General features: G+C 44.2%; 1 protein-coding gene across 1 annotated transcript in view; it reads right to left on the reverse strand.

Annotated features, from left to right (window-relative positions):
* Positions 1–1,391: 1,391 nt before the first annotated feature.
* Positions 1,392–18,282, reverse strand: part of LOC310872334 (metal transporter CNNM4) — a 35,065-nt gene continuing 18,174 nt past the window's right edge. Inside the window, exons 5-7 of the mRNA XM_083784113.1 lie at positions 12,510–12,606; positions 6,424–6,602; positions 1,392–5,031 (exon numbers count right to left, since the gene is read on the reverse strand). Coding sequence (XP_083640239.1) covers positions 4,759–5,031; positions 6,424–6,602; positions 12,510–12,606 — 549 coding nt within the window. The 3' untranslated portion in view covers positions 1,392–4,758. The remainder of the gene's footprint in view (positions 5,032–6,423; positions 6,603–12,509; positions 12,607–18,282) is intronic.

The following is an 18,282-nucleotide window of genomic DNA, read 5'->3' on the forward strand; positions in this document are numbered from 1 at the left end:
GCGCTATAAAATGCAATTCTTTATTATTATTATTTAAAGGAGTTCACCCAAAAGATTAAAACGTTTTTACACATGGTGTACACCCCATGGCATGAAGCCTTGAATTCATGGAGATCGTTTTGTTTTTGTCGCATTTTGAACCAGCAGAGATTCAGAGTCTCCACTGAATCTCCTACTTTGCCCGTTTTGAACAAAATGCCTCAAATAATGAATGCGGCATCCAATTCCTGTGAAACATTGCTGGCCCACAATAAGCTACCTGCACTGGTGGAGGCCTGTGCTTCAAGGGGCACACTTTTCTAGTTGCTATTCACAACGCTCTGGATAAGTGTCTATAAAGACACTGTGGACTGTATAAAATCAATAGTCTCTGGACCTGTCATCGGATAGGTCCAGAGATCATGTGTACCGATTTTTGTGATATTTGCACAAAAGCTGTAGGTGGAAGAGAAAATAGTGTGTTTGGAAGAAAATTCAAAATGGCGGAAAATCTATCCTGACGCAAATGGGCGAATGTAGCGTTTTGAAGCACCCGGAAGACTTCTGGAAGTATAATTATAACTCAATGGCTCGAGCGAGCGGAAGTTTAGCCTAGCCTAGCCCGGACATCAATTTTGAGGTCCGGGCTTATGCACGTGACGTCATGGACGTCCTTCCACCTCCATTAAAGTGCTGCAATTCCACATTTCGCCAGTAGGTAGTGGCATCTTCAACGTTGGATAGCCTTACTGGGGGCTTGGGTCATGGGTCATGACCCAAGGAATCCAGGGAATACGGTTCAAGAGTTATAAGGCGAAATGTAAAGTGGGCTGTTATAGCGCCACCACGAGGCCAACGGATGTAATTATTTATTACATTAATTTTAATAATTATTATGAACCTCCCCTCCAAGTGTTGAGACTGTAGCTCAGACGGTTTCTGAGAGAGAAAGTGGATGGGTCATTTTAATGCACTAATACATTAATTATTAATCAATAATTTGTAAAATTGAAAAAGGGGCTTCGTTAAGACTAATTATTAGGGTCAATGCCTGTGTGAAAAGTGGGAGTGATTGGTGCAGGCGGTGAGGAGCTGCGGCAGTGTTTCTGACAGACGGACATTCAGACAGACATTTGGTTAATTATAGTATTAATATATATATATATATATATAGTATGATAGTATGATGATGATCAACTTATGACAAACATGCATTTGCAACATTTGTCAATTTGAAGCAATACAATTGGTCACTGGTAGTCATGCAATCACCTACAACTGATGACAGTATACAGAATTGGTTGTGCAAAGGTTGGTATTATGTCTGCTACTGTGTGTATGCAGTCCAACATGTCTGCTACTGTGTGTATGCAGTCCAACATGTCAGAAATCAGGACTGCTACATATTTCTGTAGAGAAATATATCTCAGGTTTATTAACAACTTTCTTCATCTTTAAAACAAGTAATTATAAAACAGTATTTACACCTTGTTTCTCTTTTAAGTTAAAGCATGCCAGACAAAACGGAGGACTATCAATGATTTTAACCCCGGTTAAAAGTCACCCCATTCTCCCCGGCTCTCAAAATAAAGTTAATAACAATTAAAAAAACCTAAACAAAACAGAAGATTGTTTACCACGATTACTGACAGTGTTGAGGTACAAAAATAACCTGGGACTCGACATGTCACACCCATACATTGTACACAGTACACACACACGCACGCACGCACACACACACACACACACACACACACACACACACACACACACACACACACACACTCAAGTCCAGTACATCTTAGGGGGTTATGCTCAACTTTAGAACCCAACAAACGTCACACGCAACACACACTTTAATGGTAACCGCTACCAGACCTGCTAAAACATTTCGTCTAGAAAACCAAATGTCTCCTTTATGAAGATAAATACATGTATGTGTGAGAGTCTGTGTGTTGTGTGTATGGCCCATGACATGAGTCATGCCTAAATGATGCTCCATCGATCGGTTAAGTATAAATCGGGCCTCAGGAATGAACACAAAATCCAGCAACGTCAACAAACAGACTGAAGGCAACAGAACAGTGAGGTGAACAGGTGCTGATGGGAGAGGGAAATGTTATGGAAAAGTACAGTACAGTGCCACTTAAGCACAGGATGTGAAACCCTGTTGTTGTGAATAACCGTTATTACGACAGAAAGTGTGAGCTGGCGACTTATGGCATATTTGTGACTCGCTAAATCCTAATTTACAATATCTACTCGTATGACTCGTAAAACAACAGACTTTCAATGAAACGCGTGTTATTTTTCTCGAGCTCCGTGGTCATTCCATAACGTATTAATAGCCTTAAAATAACGCAGTTCATGCTAAAGTGCGTGTTTCATAATCATAATCATATCATAATGAGTCCCAAGTCTTTGGCTACTTTACAACAGAACATTTTGGACCCTTGAAATTGATTATATATAAGGAAAGAATAATAGGAAATAACCCTACAGAGTTGTACTCACTCAAACAGAACTTGTGTGTTTTTTTAAGGCAGTGAGATGCACACTGTGCTACACAACAAAACTATAGCCTCAATAATGGCCTTCGTGGTCGACTACCCTGACCCATGAGTCATGACATGTAATACCAGAAGAAAATTACTGTTTGGAGATAAGTTATGGACACATTTCTTTTTGCTTCCTCATTAGTGATGTTTTTTTTAAAGCTTTTCCAAGCATGGAATAACAGTGTTTGCATCCAATATATAAATGTTAATTCCCCTCGAGGACAGCGTGAATCTGGTTTTGGTATCATACGCAGTTGTTGAGGTGGATCGTTGGGGAGAGCTGGTGATCTCAGCAGTGAGACAAGCTAGATCGGTGGTTTTACCACGATCGAAATAGCTTCAGTAGTTTAGTTTCACACAATCCTTCAGACCATAATCTGATTAATGTATCAGCGGCAGCTGTTGATTGTACGTGTAATTCTTCAGATCATACAAAAAAAAAAACATACTTCGATCTGATAAGGGCACCGTAATGTGCTGGAGTGTGTATAGGCTACAGGGGTCTGAACGAGACTGGCATGATCATAGTCAAACAAAACACTACCGTTTCACATAAAACTTAAAATGTGGCACAGTTTCTAGTGCCAGCGTTTGCACTAATGCTACTATTATAATTTTACCACAAGGCAGCCAATCCAATTGCATGACTGTAAGTAAACAGAAAACAGTCCAATGTGTTTAAAAAATAAAATTTAAATCACATTGCTATATTAAAAATAAATAAGGTTTTGTACTGTGTACGTGAATGCATGTAGTCAGGAGTTGATTAACGCTTCACTCTTTTGGTTACACATGCACGCATGTGTGCACACAACACACACACACACACACACACACACACACACACACACACACACACTTGGGACCCTCAAGTACCTCTAACATTGACTATTGTCCTCATATCCTGCGTCTTACTAGCGTAGCCTTCAACCATATTTACACGGCTCTCTACATTCTGATAAGTGTGGTCTTTCATTTGTAGCCCCCTCCTCAATTGGACCTGTAATTAAAACAAACAGCACCCATGCTGGAGGAATCGGAATCGAAAGTAATTATCCAAGGCAACGATAGGAGGACATCACAGAGTATCGGGGCAGGGCTACAGTAATGTACCCTACACGACACGTTCATAATAGTAATGATTGTCTTAAGCCTAATACATACTTCATCATGCAACTGTGACATGTGCGATTCGTTAATAAAATCTCTTATTTTTGGTGATTGCCAGCCAGGGTTGTATGACCAAGTACACATGGTTTAGACACAAAGTGAGCCGACTGCCTGTCTGTGCTGATGAATGGCTTGGGGACTGAAAAAAAGAAAGAAAAACTTGAAGTATGAAAAACCACAAAGAATATACTGCCGAAACATGAAAGAACCGATATGAACTGTTCAAAACGTCTTAAGAGTGTGTGTGTGTGTGTGTGTGTGTGTGTGAGAGAGAGAGCATGCATACATGCAGTTGGCATTCTAGCATACACATGGAATAAATAGTACTGGTGATGGGGGAGTCAATCTAATTAGAGCCTACAAGTAGCTTCTGTCTGGCAACATATAGATGTTTTCCTTTTGTACAGAGCACAGTACTACTGTCATCATGCAGGGATGGTGTTTTGTCTTCTAGCTGTACGGGTGAGGGTGTGCACACAGAGTACAACACGTGCACTTTGGTTTGGCCAGGCTAATCGTTGTGCAAGGTTATTTGTAGGGGGGGGGGGTCTCCCTGAGTCTCTTAACGGAGGACTTTACAGTGAGATGGAAAAGTGGCACACACACACACACACACACACACACACACACACACACACACACACACACACACACACACACACACACACACACACACACACACACACACACACACACACACACACACACACACACACACACACACACACACACACACACACACACACACACACCAAGCGATGAACTCTGTACTGCATTGGGAAAATGTAAGGTTTAAATGACACTAGCAGCTTCACCTGGAGGAGAGGAAAACGCATGTACGCATGTCGGTGAGTGCACGTTTGTTTTGTTGCCATTTTTGTTTCGTTTTGTTTTGAATAAATCCTTTGCATATTATGTACACAATATGCTTAGCCTCTTTGGGGCCTTGTCGTCCGCGTGAGGCCGTGAGTCAATGTCTGCATCTCTCTCTGTCCCTGGTTGGTTCCCTCGTGCGGGGCGCAGTTCGCACCAAGGGGGGGGGTGCGCTGTGTCAGATGCTGTTCTCTGATTGGCTGTGGTGATTGGCTGTGGCACGTGGCGGAGCGGCCAGGCAGTTCTGCTCGTTGAGGAGGAGAGTGGTCTCGTCCGACCCGTTCTCCGTGCCGGGGATGGGGATGGAGACGACGCCGGGGCCCGTGGCGGCCGTGGCGCCGGCGGGCGGAGTCTGGTCCACGTGGGCCACGTTGTGGCCGCTCTCAGGGGACTGGGGCATGCTGTCCAGACGAGACGCCACCAGGCCGTTCTGGTACTGGGCCCGTGTGATCTGCGAGATACCCGGGGGGGAAGAATTGCCTTCATTGTTACGATAGTCATGGACTATAAACGGATAGCATAGACTGTAAATAAGAATATATGGACAAAGCGTTCTCCGGGTCTGATATGGACGTATAAGATGAAGCCTGTCAGTCCTTGAATTGTAAATCGCCATCTTTTCTAGATCCGTTTGGGCCCAGCTGGCCATTGGCTGGCCCAGACAACGAGGCGGGACTCCCCACCCCCCCCCCCCCTTCCTTCTTCTTCGTTGGTTTTTATTTTGACTCGAGCGGGGGGTGGATCCCGATCATAGACTGTAAAGGTAGCCACGCCCCTCAGAACATACTCAACTTTATGGTCATTGTTTTAATAAATGGGACCATAATTTTCCAAAAAGAATATTATGACATGAGAAATGAGACTTTAAACTAGTGACTGGAAGCAGAAAGTATTCATGACCATGTTTATTGGCGCTATGGTTTTTTTTGGGCCCAATGACAGCGCCACAACAGGCCATTATATGAACTTTCAGGAAGTCAGGATTTCCTACTGGCTTCAGACACTATTGGCTTCACTGCCCCCCTGACTGATAGTAAATAATAACTATGGTAATTCTAGTTGGCTTGATACAAAAAGATTAGACTAGTGGTGTTCTTTAATTTGGTATAAGATTACTTTCTACAGTGAAATGAGAAAAAGCTATTTTTATGAAGAGCCCATGGTTGATATAATTAAATACAGTTAAATCAATACTTGACAGTTTCAACAATATACTGCTAATATTTCTTAAGCGGTACCATTTCAATCATTAGATCTAGTAAACTGTCTATATATTCCACAATATATAGACATTTAGTTCATATTCAGCATGTTTATTAATGATGCCAGTGCATTGGATTGCAGTGCAGAGTGTACTGTGAAGTCAGTCGAAACAGCGGTTTTTCGGAAACGGCGCCACCATGATTACATGCAAAGACAATGGATGATGAAGCAGTCACGCTTGGACTAGGTGTGACTACACACAGGTAGAGGACCACTGATACACTACCGACAATCAAATACATTACTATGGTTCCTTTGTAGATGAACACAATCAGAAGAAAGCCCATGATAAATACTAATGAGGCTCTTTAGATGCAAAACGTTTACAATTTTAGAATTTAGCATGACTGACTTTTGTCATGTTTTCTAGCTGGTTTGTGATGACGTACAGCCAGCTAGAAAAGTAATTTCACTTAAACATCTGTGATAACAAAGTCAATAAATATTTAAACGGCTGTCTGCCGTTTGCAGACATGTGCTCCGCACAACGGTAGCAGCCACGACGGCTATTCACTTGCATTACATTACATTGTGGTTGTTTTATATGATCAAAAGTGCACCTGTTGGGACATGTTCCTACCTTGACGAACTGCAGGTCGGTGAGGGCTCGGACATAGAAGTCGGGTGTGTACTGCGGTGAGGGGCTGCTGTTGTTGAGCTGGCTGTTGCTGCCGCTCACCGACAACGACTCGCTCCGGTCGGCTCCGCTCAGCGAAGCCGTGCGGTTCAGTCCGCTCACGTGGGATGGTGAGCGGAACTCTGGAGAACACACACACACAAATACATAGTGTCATGAAGGGTTGAACAGACAGGAGTACACTAAACACACACACACACACACACACACACACACACACACACACACACACACACACACAAATGAAGAGAAACAATAGTCCTCTATTCCTTAGACTTACAATGATGTATAGATGCACGTAGAAACTCAAATATAACCACTCATAAGCACAAGTCTATGGTAGGCACAAGATGCAGAGATACAGACAGAGGGATAACAAAAACCAAATATCTAAACAAATGTTAAACAGGTAGATGAGAGAGGGGGCAATGAGTGAGTGATGGTGAGTGATACATCTCAATCTTCCCATTCACACATGCGCACAAAAACCATTCCATTTGTTTCACTTTCCCCAACAGCAGGTGGTGTTAATTTACAAATGTCTAGGCATGCACTGACAATCAACTTCAGTGTCAGCGTCATGAACATACATGTAAAGCTCCTTCTTCACTTCACTGGATAAAACCAAGACAGCCTACTGGTAGTAATGAAGTGTTTGTTTGTACAATCATGGAAAGAGACAAGCTTCAAGCACTCTCGACTAGAATGCAGATTTTTAGTTAAATATATTCTAAAATGGCTGGTTATGTACATTGTACAACATAGAAAATACACAACTGGTTTCGACCTTTTAGGGTGATGATCTCACCTGCCTTTTCCTTGAGTCTTTCATGACAACAATGTTGAATTAAGAAGTGTTATTTGTGGACCGCACACTCACATTTCTGTTACAATAAAGCACAAGTGGCTAACTACTTTTGTGCTTTCCTCCCCAAGTTAGTCATTGCCACCTCTCCCCATGCATATGTACTGCTGCCTCCATCGCTGACAACCCCCAACCCCTGTTGTCCTGGAGAGGCTGTGTAGATCAGTAGACAACCACATGTCTCCTCTGAAAGATATATAGTCACCATCTGCATCTATTCCATCTACAGGAGGCTATATTTTACAAGGAAGGCTGGAGTAGAGAAGAGGAGTGTTTGTTTTTTGTTAACTCAGTCGACAGCGAGGTCCTGACTCTGAGCCTTGTGAGGCGCGCCCGAGCGAGTGCCTTCTCCGAGCAGCCGATGGCCTCGCACGATGGCAAGCGACAGTTATTTTCAACCTCTGTTCATAGTCATCATTATACAATGTAAACAAACAAGAGTAGGGTTTTTGTTGTCATGCACGACGTGTTTATTTACACGCAAGGCAAAGCCAAAGCATTGACTGCATCATATCAAAGTGTCATAATACACTCCACATTACACAGGCATTATTACCAACCAGTTGTATTATTACCAGCAGTCATGGGTGTGAGTCTTCCAGCAGGAGGTCTCAGTGAGTCAAAGGAAACTGTTTTACCTGGACATGTTGACTCGGTTAGCTTTGGAGTTAGCATAGAGTTATATATAACTGGGGAGTTAGGCTAGCTAAATGATTTAATCATGTAGTCTAATATGCCAGTTAGCGGTTAGTTTGGGACTACTACCGTCAGGTCAGGTGTGAGACAATCTTCAATGTCTCTTATGCAAGAGAGGAAATCTAGAGATCCAGCAGAGGATTTCTGGAAGATTCTTGTGTTCAGAATAATAAATTGAGACGAATAACAGTTCAAGTCCATAATAATAATCCATAATGTATAAATTATAGATAAGGGGTCAGGACAGAAAGGGGAGGGGAGGGGTCAGAATAAATTATGGACTCAACTGCTCAATGAATCACAAATTAACCTCAGCTGGTGAAGCTATTGTTGTTTTTAGGGCAATGACAACCATTGGAAGACAATTCCTACTTTTAAAGACCCAAACAAGATGACTGATGCATTTGCAGTACTGCGCAATTTTCAGGGACACATTGTTCACTCCGGGCTGCTGAGTGTCCACCTTGTGGTGACATTTGCAGGGAAATCCTCCACTGGATATTAAAAAATAATGATAATGACAAAAGTTTGGTTGAAAAGCATGAATGTTTTGTTTTATAAGAGAGATAAACTTTGTGTTAAATCAATGTTGAACTTTGATAGAACTTTGGGTTTCATTAGCTACCTAGGCATGAAATAAGTCAAAATATTGTTGATAATCTTTATCGGTTAGTTCTGTGCTCTGTAATTGAGGATCCAGAAGTAGGGATTCCTTCACTCAAATTGTATTGTGAAGCAGCTCTCAAAGTCTCATAAACAAACACGAACAAAGCAAATTCTGCAAATATATCAAAACATTTGTCCTGATACTTCATATGGGGAAAGTGAAATGGCTGTATTCATGTTGTTTTACCCCTGAGAGAAGTTCTCTGGCACCCCAAGTCATCATTATCAGCATAAAGTAACTGAAATAGGCCCCGGCCCCCAACTGCCCATTTTCTTTATTTTATTAAGTATGTGCTGAAATTTGATTATTTTGAGAACTGTTTCACCATACAATGGGTGTATAGAATCACACATTTTGGTTCATTGATCACAGAAGCAGCAGATTATGATTATGACTTATTTATTCACAACCAGATAGGTATACATTACAACCCAAGGTTCTACCGAAGTTCAACGTCACTCTAACGTCATTGAAGTGAGTTACATTTCGGAACTTATGATGGATGGGGTGACGGCGACCAATTCCAAATAGAATACTCCGTTCTATGGCTATCCCACATCTACAACGTCTCTGCAGTATGTTGAGTATGAACCAAGACAAATTCCTATTACTTGTTGACATGGCAAATAAATGATTGAATCTTGAATCTTGTATTGTAAAAGTTGAATATGTTGTACAGTACGCCCAGCCACCCACGTTTTCCCTTTCCGGTCACGGTAAATGAGAATAGGATAAGGTTTGAGTATTAAACTTGGAATTGGTCACTGGTGAAGTTAAGAAGAGTTGAAATATAGAGTGCAGGAGTTGTTTCAAGTCTACTCTACATTGAGCTCTTGCGGACTACAAACTATGTCACTAGTTGGTGTTGTCCTAGCCTTCTCCACCCTCTTCTGTATATGTTAAGTGCTTTTTTCTTTGTGTGCCCCGACATTTTGGCAAATGAGCTCTTTGATTTGCCAATCTGCTGTGCAAGGAGGGGATGTGTTCCTATACGTCACCACTGTGCCTCTACTATATACTGCTACCAGTTACCAAGGAGGGGATGTGTTCCTACGTCACCACTGTGTCTCTCCTATATACTGCTACCAGGGAGGGGATGTGTTCCTACGTCACCACTGTGTCTCTCCTATATACTGCTACCAGTTACCAAGGAGGGGATGTGTTCCTATACGTCACCACTGTGCCTCTACTATATACTGCTACCAGTTACCAAGGAGGGGATGTGTTCCTACATCACCACTGTGTCTCTCCTATATACTGCTACCAGTTACCACTGTGTCTCTCCTATATACTGCTACCAGTTACCACTGTGTCTCTCCTATATACTGCTACCAGTTACCACTGTGCCTCTCCTATATACTGCAACCAGTTACCACTGTGCCTCTCCTATATACTGCTACCAGTTACCACTGTGCCTCTCCTATATACTGCTACCAGTTACCACTGTGTCTCTCCTATATACTGCTACCAGTTACCACTGTGCCTCTCCTATATACTGCTACCAGTTACCACTGTGCCTCTCCTATATACTGCTACCAGTTACCACTTTGTCTCTCCTATATACTGCTACCAGTTACCACTGTGTCTCTCCTATATACTGCTACCAGTTACCACTGTGCCTCACCTATATACTGCTACCAGTTACCACTGTGTCTCTCCTATATACTACTACCAGTTACCACTGTCTCTCCTATATACTGCTACCAGTTACCACTGTCTCTCCTATATACTGCTACCAGTTACCACTGTGCCTCACCTATATACTGCTACCAGTTACCACTGTGTCTCTCCTATATACTGCTACCAGTTACCACTGTGTCTCTCCTATATACTGCTACCAGTTACCAGGGAGGGGATGTGTTCCTACGTCACCACTGTGTCTCTCCTATATACTGCTACCAGTTACCCGGCCAATGACAGAGTTTTGGTTCCGTTACCCGTCCCAATTTTTGAGCGACCTAGAGCCCCGATGATATATATTTTCTATCAAAGATTAATAAATAAAAAGGGTAACAAATTGCAAAATCTTGAACTCAAATTTGAAAAACAAAAAACATAACTTCTTATTAAGTATATATACATTAAACTTAAAAAAAAAATGGGGACATATTGGCTGCATAATTGCTGATAGTGATGTCTTCAACTATGGTAACAAACCCCCCGCATTACAAACTACTGGAAGCACAGGGGTCTCCGACACAGACGACTCTTCAAAGAACTAACTAGCCAAAATGCTTGCTTATTCCTTCAGCTCTGAACCTTCCAATCCTCGCTACCAGTCCCAGCCAGCCCCACCTTGCTCAAAAGAGTAAGCCCCGTCCTCCCTCCCACCTCATCCTCTGCATTAAAAAAAGGACCCAGACATGCCGGAGGTTACCTGGCAACCGAGAGAACAGAGAAAACCTCTTTAGAGAGAGATGACGAGGACGGTACGTAGCCACTGAGGGGACAGGAAAGAGGTCTTGGGGGGGGGGGGGGGGGGGGGGGGAACAGAGGGGAAGAACAGAGCAGCGACCACCAGGACCAGGAGAGAGGAGAGGAGAGGAGCGAGGGAAGAGGGAGGGAGAGTCAGTGACAGAAATGACAGACAGGCAAAACTCAAAAGAGGGTGAGGTCATGCATGCATGGGGAAAATAATGTTGCCTCACAAGAGTTTCTTGTGGACATTTCCCCTCGAGATGGGTGCAACATTAACAGAGGACGCCACTGGCTTTCTCAAATGCCGGGACCGTTGTTGGATGTGAAACACATACGTTACTGTGAGCATTGTAACCTGGGGGGAAGGGGGGGGCTGAGGTCCCCCAGGGCTCTATACCTGGTCCACTACTTTGACCCCCCGCCATCTACAAGCTCACAAAGCATCCTGTTAGCTTGTAGATCAGCTGTTTGCAGCTAATGTTCACCCATGTGGAATGGCTAAAATAGCCGATCTACCAGCTACGTGGCTGTAACTTATTTTTTCACACATTTGTTTTTAATTTAAATCTTTGACTTTCTCCTGCCCAAATACCCAAAATTGGGACAGCAGGTTGAAAGAGAAAAAGAGAGAGAGAGAGACAGACAGACAAGATAAAATGGACACAAGTTGGAAGCAGGAGGGCAAAGTAACACCTGAGAGGGAACAGATAGAAGCACACATCACATATCACAGCAGAACTGAATGGGGGGGGGGGGGGGGACAAGGGGTGGGGGGAGTCATCAAGCAAAGGAGTTTTTAAGCAAAGGAGTTCCCCCCCCCCCCCCCCCCCCGGTCCACCCAGCCCAAACGGAGGCCTTTAGCATCCCAGTGCCCTCGTTGAACCATCCTACACACACCTCGATGTGATACAAAGTTCTATTTAGTTTACCTTAAATGTTACATATAACATCAGATCAGATGTCGTGTTTTGAATTTACAATGTAGACAGGAGGAAAGATGAGTAAAGGTTATTTGAGTGAGTGAGTGAGAGTGTGTGTGTGTGTGTGTGTGTGTGTGTGTGTTTGTGTGCGTGCGTGCGTGCGTGCGTGCATGCGTGCGTGCGTGCGTGCGTGCGTGCGTGCGTGCGTGAGTTTCGAGCTTGTGGATGTGCTACTTTTGATGCTTTTGTGTGACGCTGTAGTGTGATCAAGTAGGGCTTTAATTTAGATGAGGTTTCTGCCAAATAGCATAGCAACAACATAATCACATGTAACCATAAACCACTGACATCCCTTTGGCAGCAGGTGGCAGCAGAAGCACTGCAACCGTAGCCAAGAACGTAGTGAGGAGAGGAGAGGAAGAGGACAGGATAGTAGAGGAGAAGAGAGGAGGAGAGGACTTACCCAACGTGGGGGCGCTGAGTGCCATGACGCCGTAGAAAGAAAAGGGTCCCGTCTCAAACTTCATGTTCTCGTTGCCGGCCTCCACTTCCACTCGGCCCTGACAGACAGACAGGTGGAGCCCATGTTACAACAATGGCCGAACACCAACCTACTGCCAACCTACCTGATTAATAAGCACTCATTATACACATGAATAAATAAATGGTGAGCAGTGCATACAGTATGCTCCTGCATCATGGCGGGCAAAAAGTACATGCTGCGGCTGCTGAGTAGCAGTGGAGGGACGGATGGACGGACATACGGACAGAGCCAAATATATACGGCATCTTTGCTAAAGAGCGTATTTATACTTTATACATCGAACTAGATGACGCATGATGACGAACATAGCCAATCTACAAGTACATTAATGCTCGACGACGCATTGCAGGATCTGCCATTTTCAAATCAAATGTTTTTTGAAACGTTTTGCCTATAACGACGACAACAAGCCCCAAAATACCGGATGTCAGGTTGAAAGCTGAATGTGACATAATAATAACATTAATAATGTTTGCGTGGTGGAAGAGATGGAACGATAGATGTGGATAGATGGGTTGGACAGAGAGAGAGGGGGGACTAGGCAGGGCGGGGGCCTCCGTGTTGGTACAGAGAGTTGGCTGGCCCCGGGGCCACTGGAATGTGTGAACTGCAGCAACAACACGGAGGGCACAGTTAATCCACGCTAACCCCCCCCCCCCCCCATCCCCCCCCCCCCCCCCGCCAAATAGGAGACAGCGAGGAAATGATGGTCCTGAGAATACGTAAAGAAAGGGGTGAGTGAAGTTAATGAGCTTGAGGTACAGCATATCAGCCTGTGACCAGCCTGTGAAAGTTCTGCTGATGGCATCAGGCGTGGCTGCCACTAAAAAGGACAGAAGGCCAAGTTCAAAGAGCATGGATGGCGAAACTGAAGCCCCGATTTACAGTGTACTTTCACTGAAAACAGCCGACCCTCTACACACGCTCAACGGTGTGTGGCAAATAGGACGCGTTGTGAGATGCCTTGTTCAGCGAGCAACGTTATGCATAACCCAGGGACCCGTTGTTCTTAGAAACGTGTCAAAGGTTATTCAAAAACATGATAAATCTTGTCCTCAACGTCAACTTAATTGTCACATCACAAGTTTACACGTATAAAAGAGCTGGGTGAAATTCCTCCCATAAATGTCCACTACGTGCCGTGGACAGTAAAATGATCACAGAGGACTTTACTATGGACATGATGAGGCTATCACCATCAGCTGCTCACTGGCCTCCTGGGGTCAGTCAGTGGTGCTTTTCTCTATCTCTCTCGTACATGTTTTATGGTGTTCCATTTTATAAAAGGCAGCAGGAACTGACCAAACTGACCCCCTGCACCATCCTAAAGGCTGTGTATACTTTGAGTGGACAGTAGTGTACAAGACTCAACACAAAGGTGTTTAAATGGATGGTCAGGTGGGTGAGAGAAGAGAATAGAAACAAGGTGAAGACAGGAGTGAAATCTGATTATACAGTCGTGTGCCCGGAAATAGTAGATCTACAAGCCTGATCTTGACTTGTGTAGATCGGCTATTTTTTCACCGGAGCGCAATGAAGCATAATTTTAAGCCAGAGAGGGTGTCTGGCCAGACCTGTTCAACCTGCCCTGCTCAGCCACTAACCAAGCTTTGCCAATACAGCCTGCCCTCAGCACTGAGGTGGAAGGCCCAAGTCATGTACCTACAGTAATTACATAACGTTACAGGCCTGCACACAGGTTTGTCTCCACTAGCTTTGTTGGGACATTAAAACCTGTTTTCAAAACAAATGTGTACACTTTACTTAACCTGCTCAGCCAGCCTAACCCGAACCTGAAACCCAACAACCTAAAAAACGAAGTCCACACCAATGCAACTAGTCGCCAACTCCTTGCAACATGCAACTACGTGTGTTGTATCCATTATCCCCAATGGCAGTTACAAGGAGTTGCATTGGTGTGGACTGGTCTTTAAACTGTTTTGTATAGCAAAGAGTTGCGACTAGTTGGATCTAGCCATTGTTTTTCTTGCCTTTGAATTGCTGTATACGACAGTACTTCCCTTACTATGTACCTGTAACTCTTAACTGCTGTGCTGCCTCTGGACGACCGCGGGATCAATAAAGGTATCTATCCATCCATCTACATCACCCCCCATGGACGCGCCCACGACCAGAGAGCAGTCTAGATGAGACCACTCTCCTCCTCAACGGGGAGAACTGCCGGGCCACTCCGCCACGCACCACACCCAATGACAGCCAATCAGAGAACAGTATAGGAAACTCTGACATGGGCAGCCCATGCCACGCCTCACACAGGGGAACCAACTTGGACAGAGAAATGTAGACGTTGACACATGGCCACAACACTTGAATTTAAATATTCGCCTCGGTTCGTCCCGTTTGTGCTGCGCCAGGTCGCACCGCACCCGCTCGCGGCGCTCGCGCAACTTCTTGTCTTTGCATTGACTTTGTATGTAATGGTGTAACCATCCAAGTCTGAATACAAGTTCTAAGGGAACTTGTATTTTCTGTTTCCTCTTTGCAAGCCGGGAACATCTATGGTTGGTAGTGTTTGCGGTATGCATGATTTAATAGTTCCCTAATATGTCTTATTACACCAAAATAAGGAAGTCTTGGTCTCTATGTGAACAACAACACTAAAGACCCACGTGGATGAATCAGCAAGTTTCCCTCTCCTCCAGGTGGGGCTGCTATTGTCATATAAACAGCATTTACATTTCCCTAACCCTCCCTGAAGAAAGTTCATGCGTGTGTGTGTGTGTGTGTGTGTGTGTGTATGTGTTTTCTGCTAAGACAAGTAATACTGTGCCTAGGTGGGTCTGGGCCAAAGTTCAAGTGGAATGAATCATCAACAATTCCGGATTTACTGGCATTCAGTTGGGGAATGGGTGTCCCAAAGTCTCAAACCAGGACATCAGCCAAGCCATGTCATTCGAGGCAACAATTAAAACATTTAAAAACATTTCTCCAACTTTTATTTAGGGAAACAGCAACTTTTCGGCCTATGCTGCCTTCATCAGGCTATCTTTATGTTTGTTCCTTTTTAATTTTTGGGCACCGTACCCTCTCCTACACACCTGTCGCCTGTAGGTGTGCAAAACCTCAAAAATAGAAGTATATAAGCTCACAACGCAACGCAGTGCAATACAAGAACTTATTACTTTTATACTGTGTATATATAGTAAAACCTAGAATGTTTTCAATACACATTCTTACTTTGTCTTCCACTAAGTATGCACAGCTACAAATACGTTGATATCAGAGCTAAAAAGATCTATATCAATAATAAAAAAGCATAAACATTAAGCAACAATTCTTAGGCACAGTCAGTAATAAAGGTTCCCATGTATGTACTGTAAGCAATGCAAAATTCAACATTATTTAAACATTTGTCGTTAATTAAGGGACAACCATTTGCAAAAGTATTGAAACGTATTGTATTGTTCGTACTGAAAAAGCCTTCCGCTTTAGAAAAAAACAAGGTTGTGGAAGTCATAGAACAAGGTAATTAGGATTGAATGGAACGAGGGCAGGTTGTGGAGGTATTGGAACGGGGCCTATAGGATTGAATGGAACGAGGGCAGGTTGTGGAGGTATTGGAACGGGGCCTATAGGATTGGATGGAATGAGGGCAGGTTGTGGAGGTATTGGAACGGGGCCTATTAGGATTGGATGGAACGAGGGAAGGTTGTGGAGGTATTGGAACGGGGCCTATAGGATTGGATGGAACGAGGGAAGGTTGTGGAGGTATTGGAACGGGGCCTATTAGGATTGGATGGAACGAGGGCAGGTTGTGGAGGTATTGGAACGGGGCCTATAGGATTGGATGGAACGAGGGCAGGTTGTGGAGGTATTGGAACGGGGCCTATAGGATTGAATGTAACGAGGGCAGGTTGTGGAGGTATTGGAACGGGGCCTATAGGATTGGATGGAACGAGGGCAGGTTGTGGAGGTATTGGAACGGGGCCTATAGGATTGGATGGAACGAGGGAAGGTTGTGGAGGTATTGGAACGGGGCCTATAGGATTGAATGGAACGAGGGCAGGTTGTGGAGGTATTGGAACGGGGCCTATTAGGATTGAATGGAACGAGGGCAGGTTGTGGAGGTATTGGAACGGGGCCTATTAGGATTTAATGGAACGAGGGCCGGTTGTGGAGGTATTGGAACGGGGCCTATTAGGATTTAATGGAACGAGGGCAGGTTGTGGAGGTATTGAAACGGGGCCTATAGGATTGGATGGAACGAGGGCCGGTTGTGGAGGTATTGGAACAGGGCCTATTAGGATTGAATGGAACGAGGGCCGGTTGTGGAGGTATTGGAACGGGGCCTATAGGATTGGATGGAACGAGGGAAGGTTGTGGTGGTATTGGAACGGGGCCTGTAGGATTGGATGGAACGAGGGAAGGTTGTGGTGGTATTGGAACGGGGCCTGTAGGATTGGAAAGAACAATGGGAACCTGCTGCTACTGAAACAAGCACCTTCCAGCACTGAGCTCCGGGTACAGGTAGCATACAAGCTAAGGTCAACACTGAATTCTTTCCAGACGATTGGAAAGATGAGCACATAGCCTTGGGATACGTTTGTGTGTGTGTGTGTGCGCTTGCTTGAGTGTGAACCACACGTGCGTGCATGTGAAGCCATGTGGAGCCATTGCAGGGGTTAATGTCAGGTTTTTAATAACTTATAAGCGAAGCGCTGGGGGCCCTGCCTCATACCACACACTCTCCTGCAAAGACCAGGCATGTGTGTGACTGTGTGTCATGTGTGTGTGTGTGTGTCGTATGTGTGTGTGTGTGTGTGTGTGTGTGTGTGTCTTTCCACTTTTCCCAACCCTCTCAGTTATGTTATGCATTAGTTATCCTCCACAAAGACCTGGCTATATGCACAACGACACATGACCACAATGGAAATAAGTCACACAACGTTAATACCGTTTATGTTCTTGACGTTTCCCTGAGAACCGTGCTTTTCTTTTAACCAAGACGTTAACAAATCAAAATCATAAAATGAAGGTGGTTAAACTGGCTGAAGAAAACTACAGTTCCCTGCAACATGCTTGTCAGTTCTCACTGTGACACTTTTGTGCATGTGCGCGCACAAACAAAAGTCAATGTGTGACTCAGGTGTCGTGTCAGTAGTATCAACATCAGCCTGCCACGTTTTGGGGCTAAACAGAGAGTGTGTGTGCATGTGGGCTGGAAGAGTCACGTAAGGGCAGGCCTGACTCTCACATGCTACTGCAGCAAGTGACGTCATGTTACTCTCTCTCTCTCCGTGCAGAATCATCGTGCTACAGTCAAAACATGATTAGGCCATTAAGAAATGCCATTGCCTTCTAAATCAATAGTTTTACACTTTCAAGATTTTTCCAAAATGTTCAAATATAGCAGATGTACAAGCTTGCAGTGAGCTTGTAGATCTGCTATTTTTCGAACAGCCCAACAATGCTTTCCCGGGTTTGAATGGGTTAAGCAAGCCTAGTTAAGACAGACTCGGATATATGCCAGTGGGGATATTGTGAAATACTGGAGGGCTTTTATTTTGAAATGATGGATACAAGATAGTGAGAGTGGTGGCCACGATTGTTGAATGTGTCAGGGTAGCAACTACGTAGAAATCCTTTCCTCGATGGAAACCCACAAAAAAACTTTTAAGCTAGATGTTTTAATGGTGAAATTATGTCAAATTAAATCAAAACCAACAAGCCG

Source organism: Protomyctophum parallelum (assembly GCF_964188405.1).
Source record: "Protomyctophum parallelum genome assembly, chromosome: 15".
Lineage (NCBI taxonomy): Eukaryota > Metazoa > Chordata > Actinopteri > Myctophiformes > Myctophidae > Protomyctophum > Protomyctophum parallelum.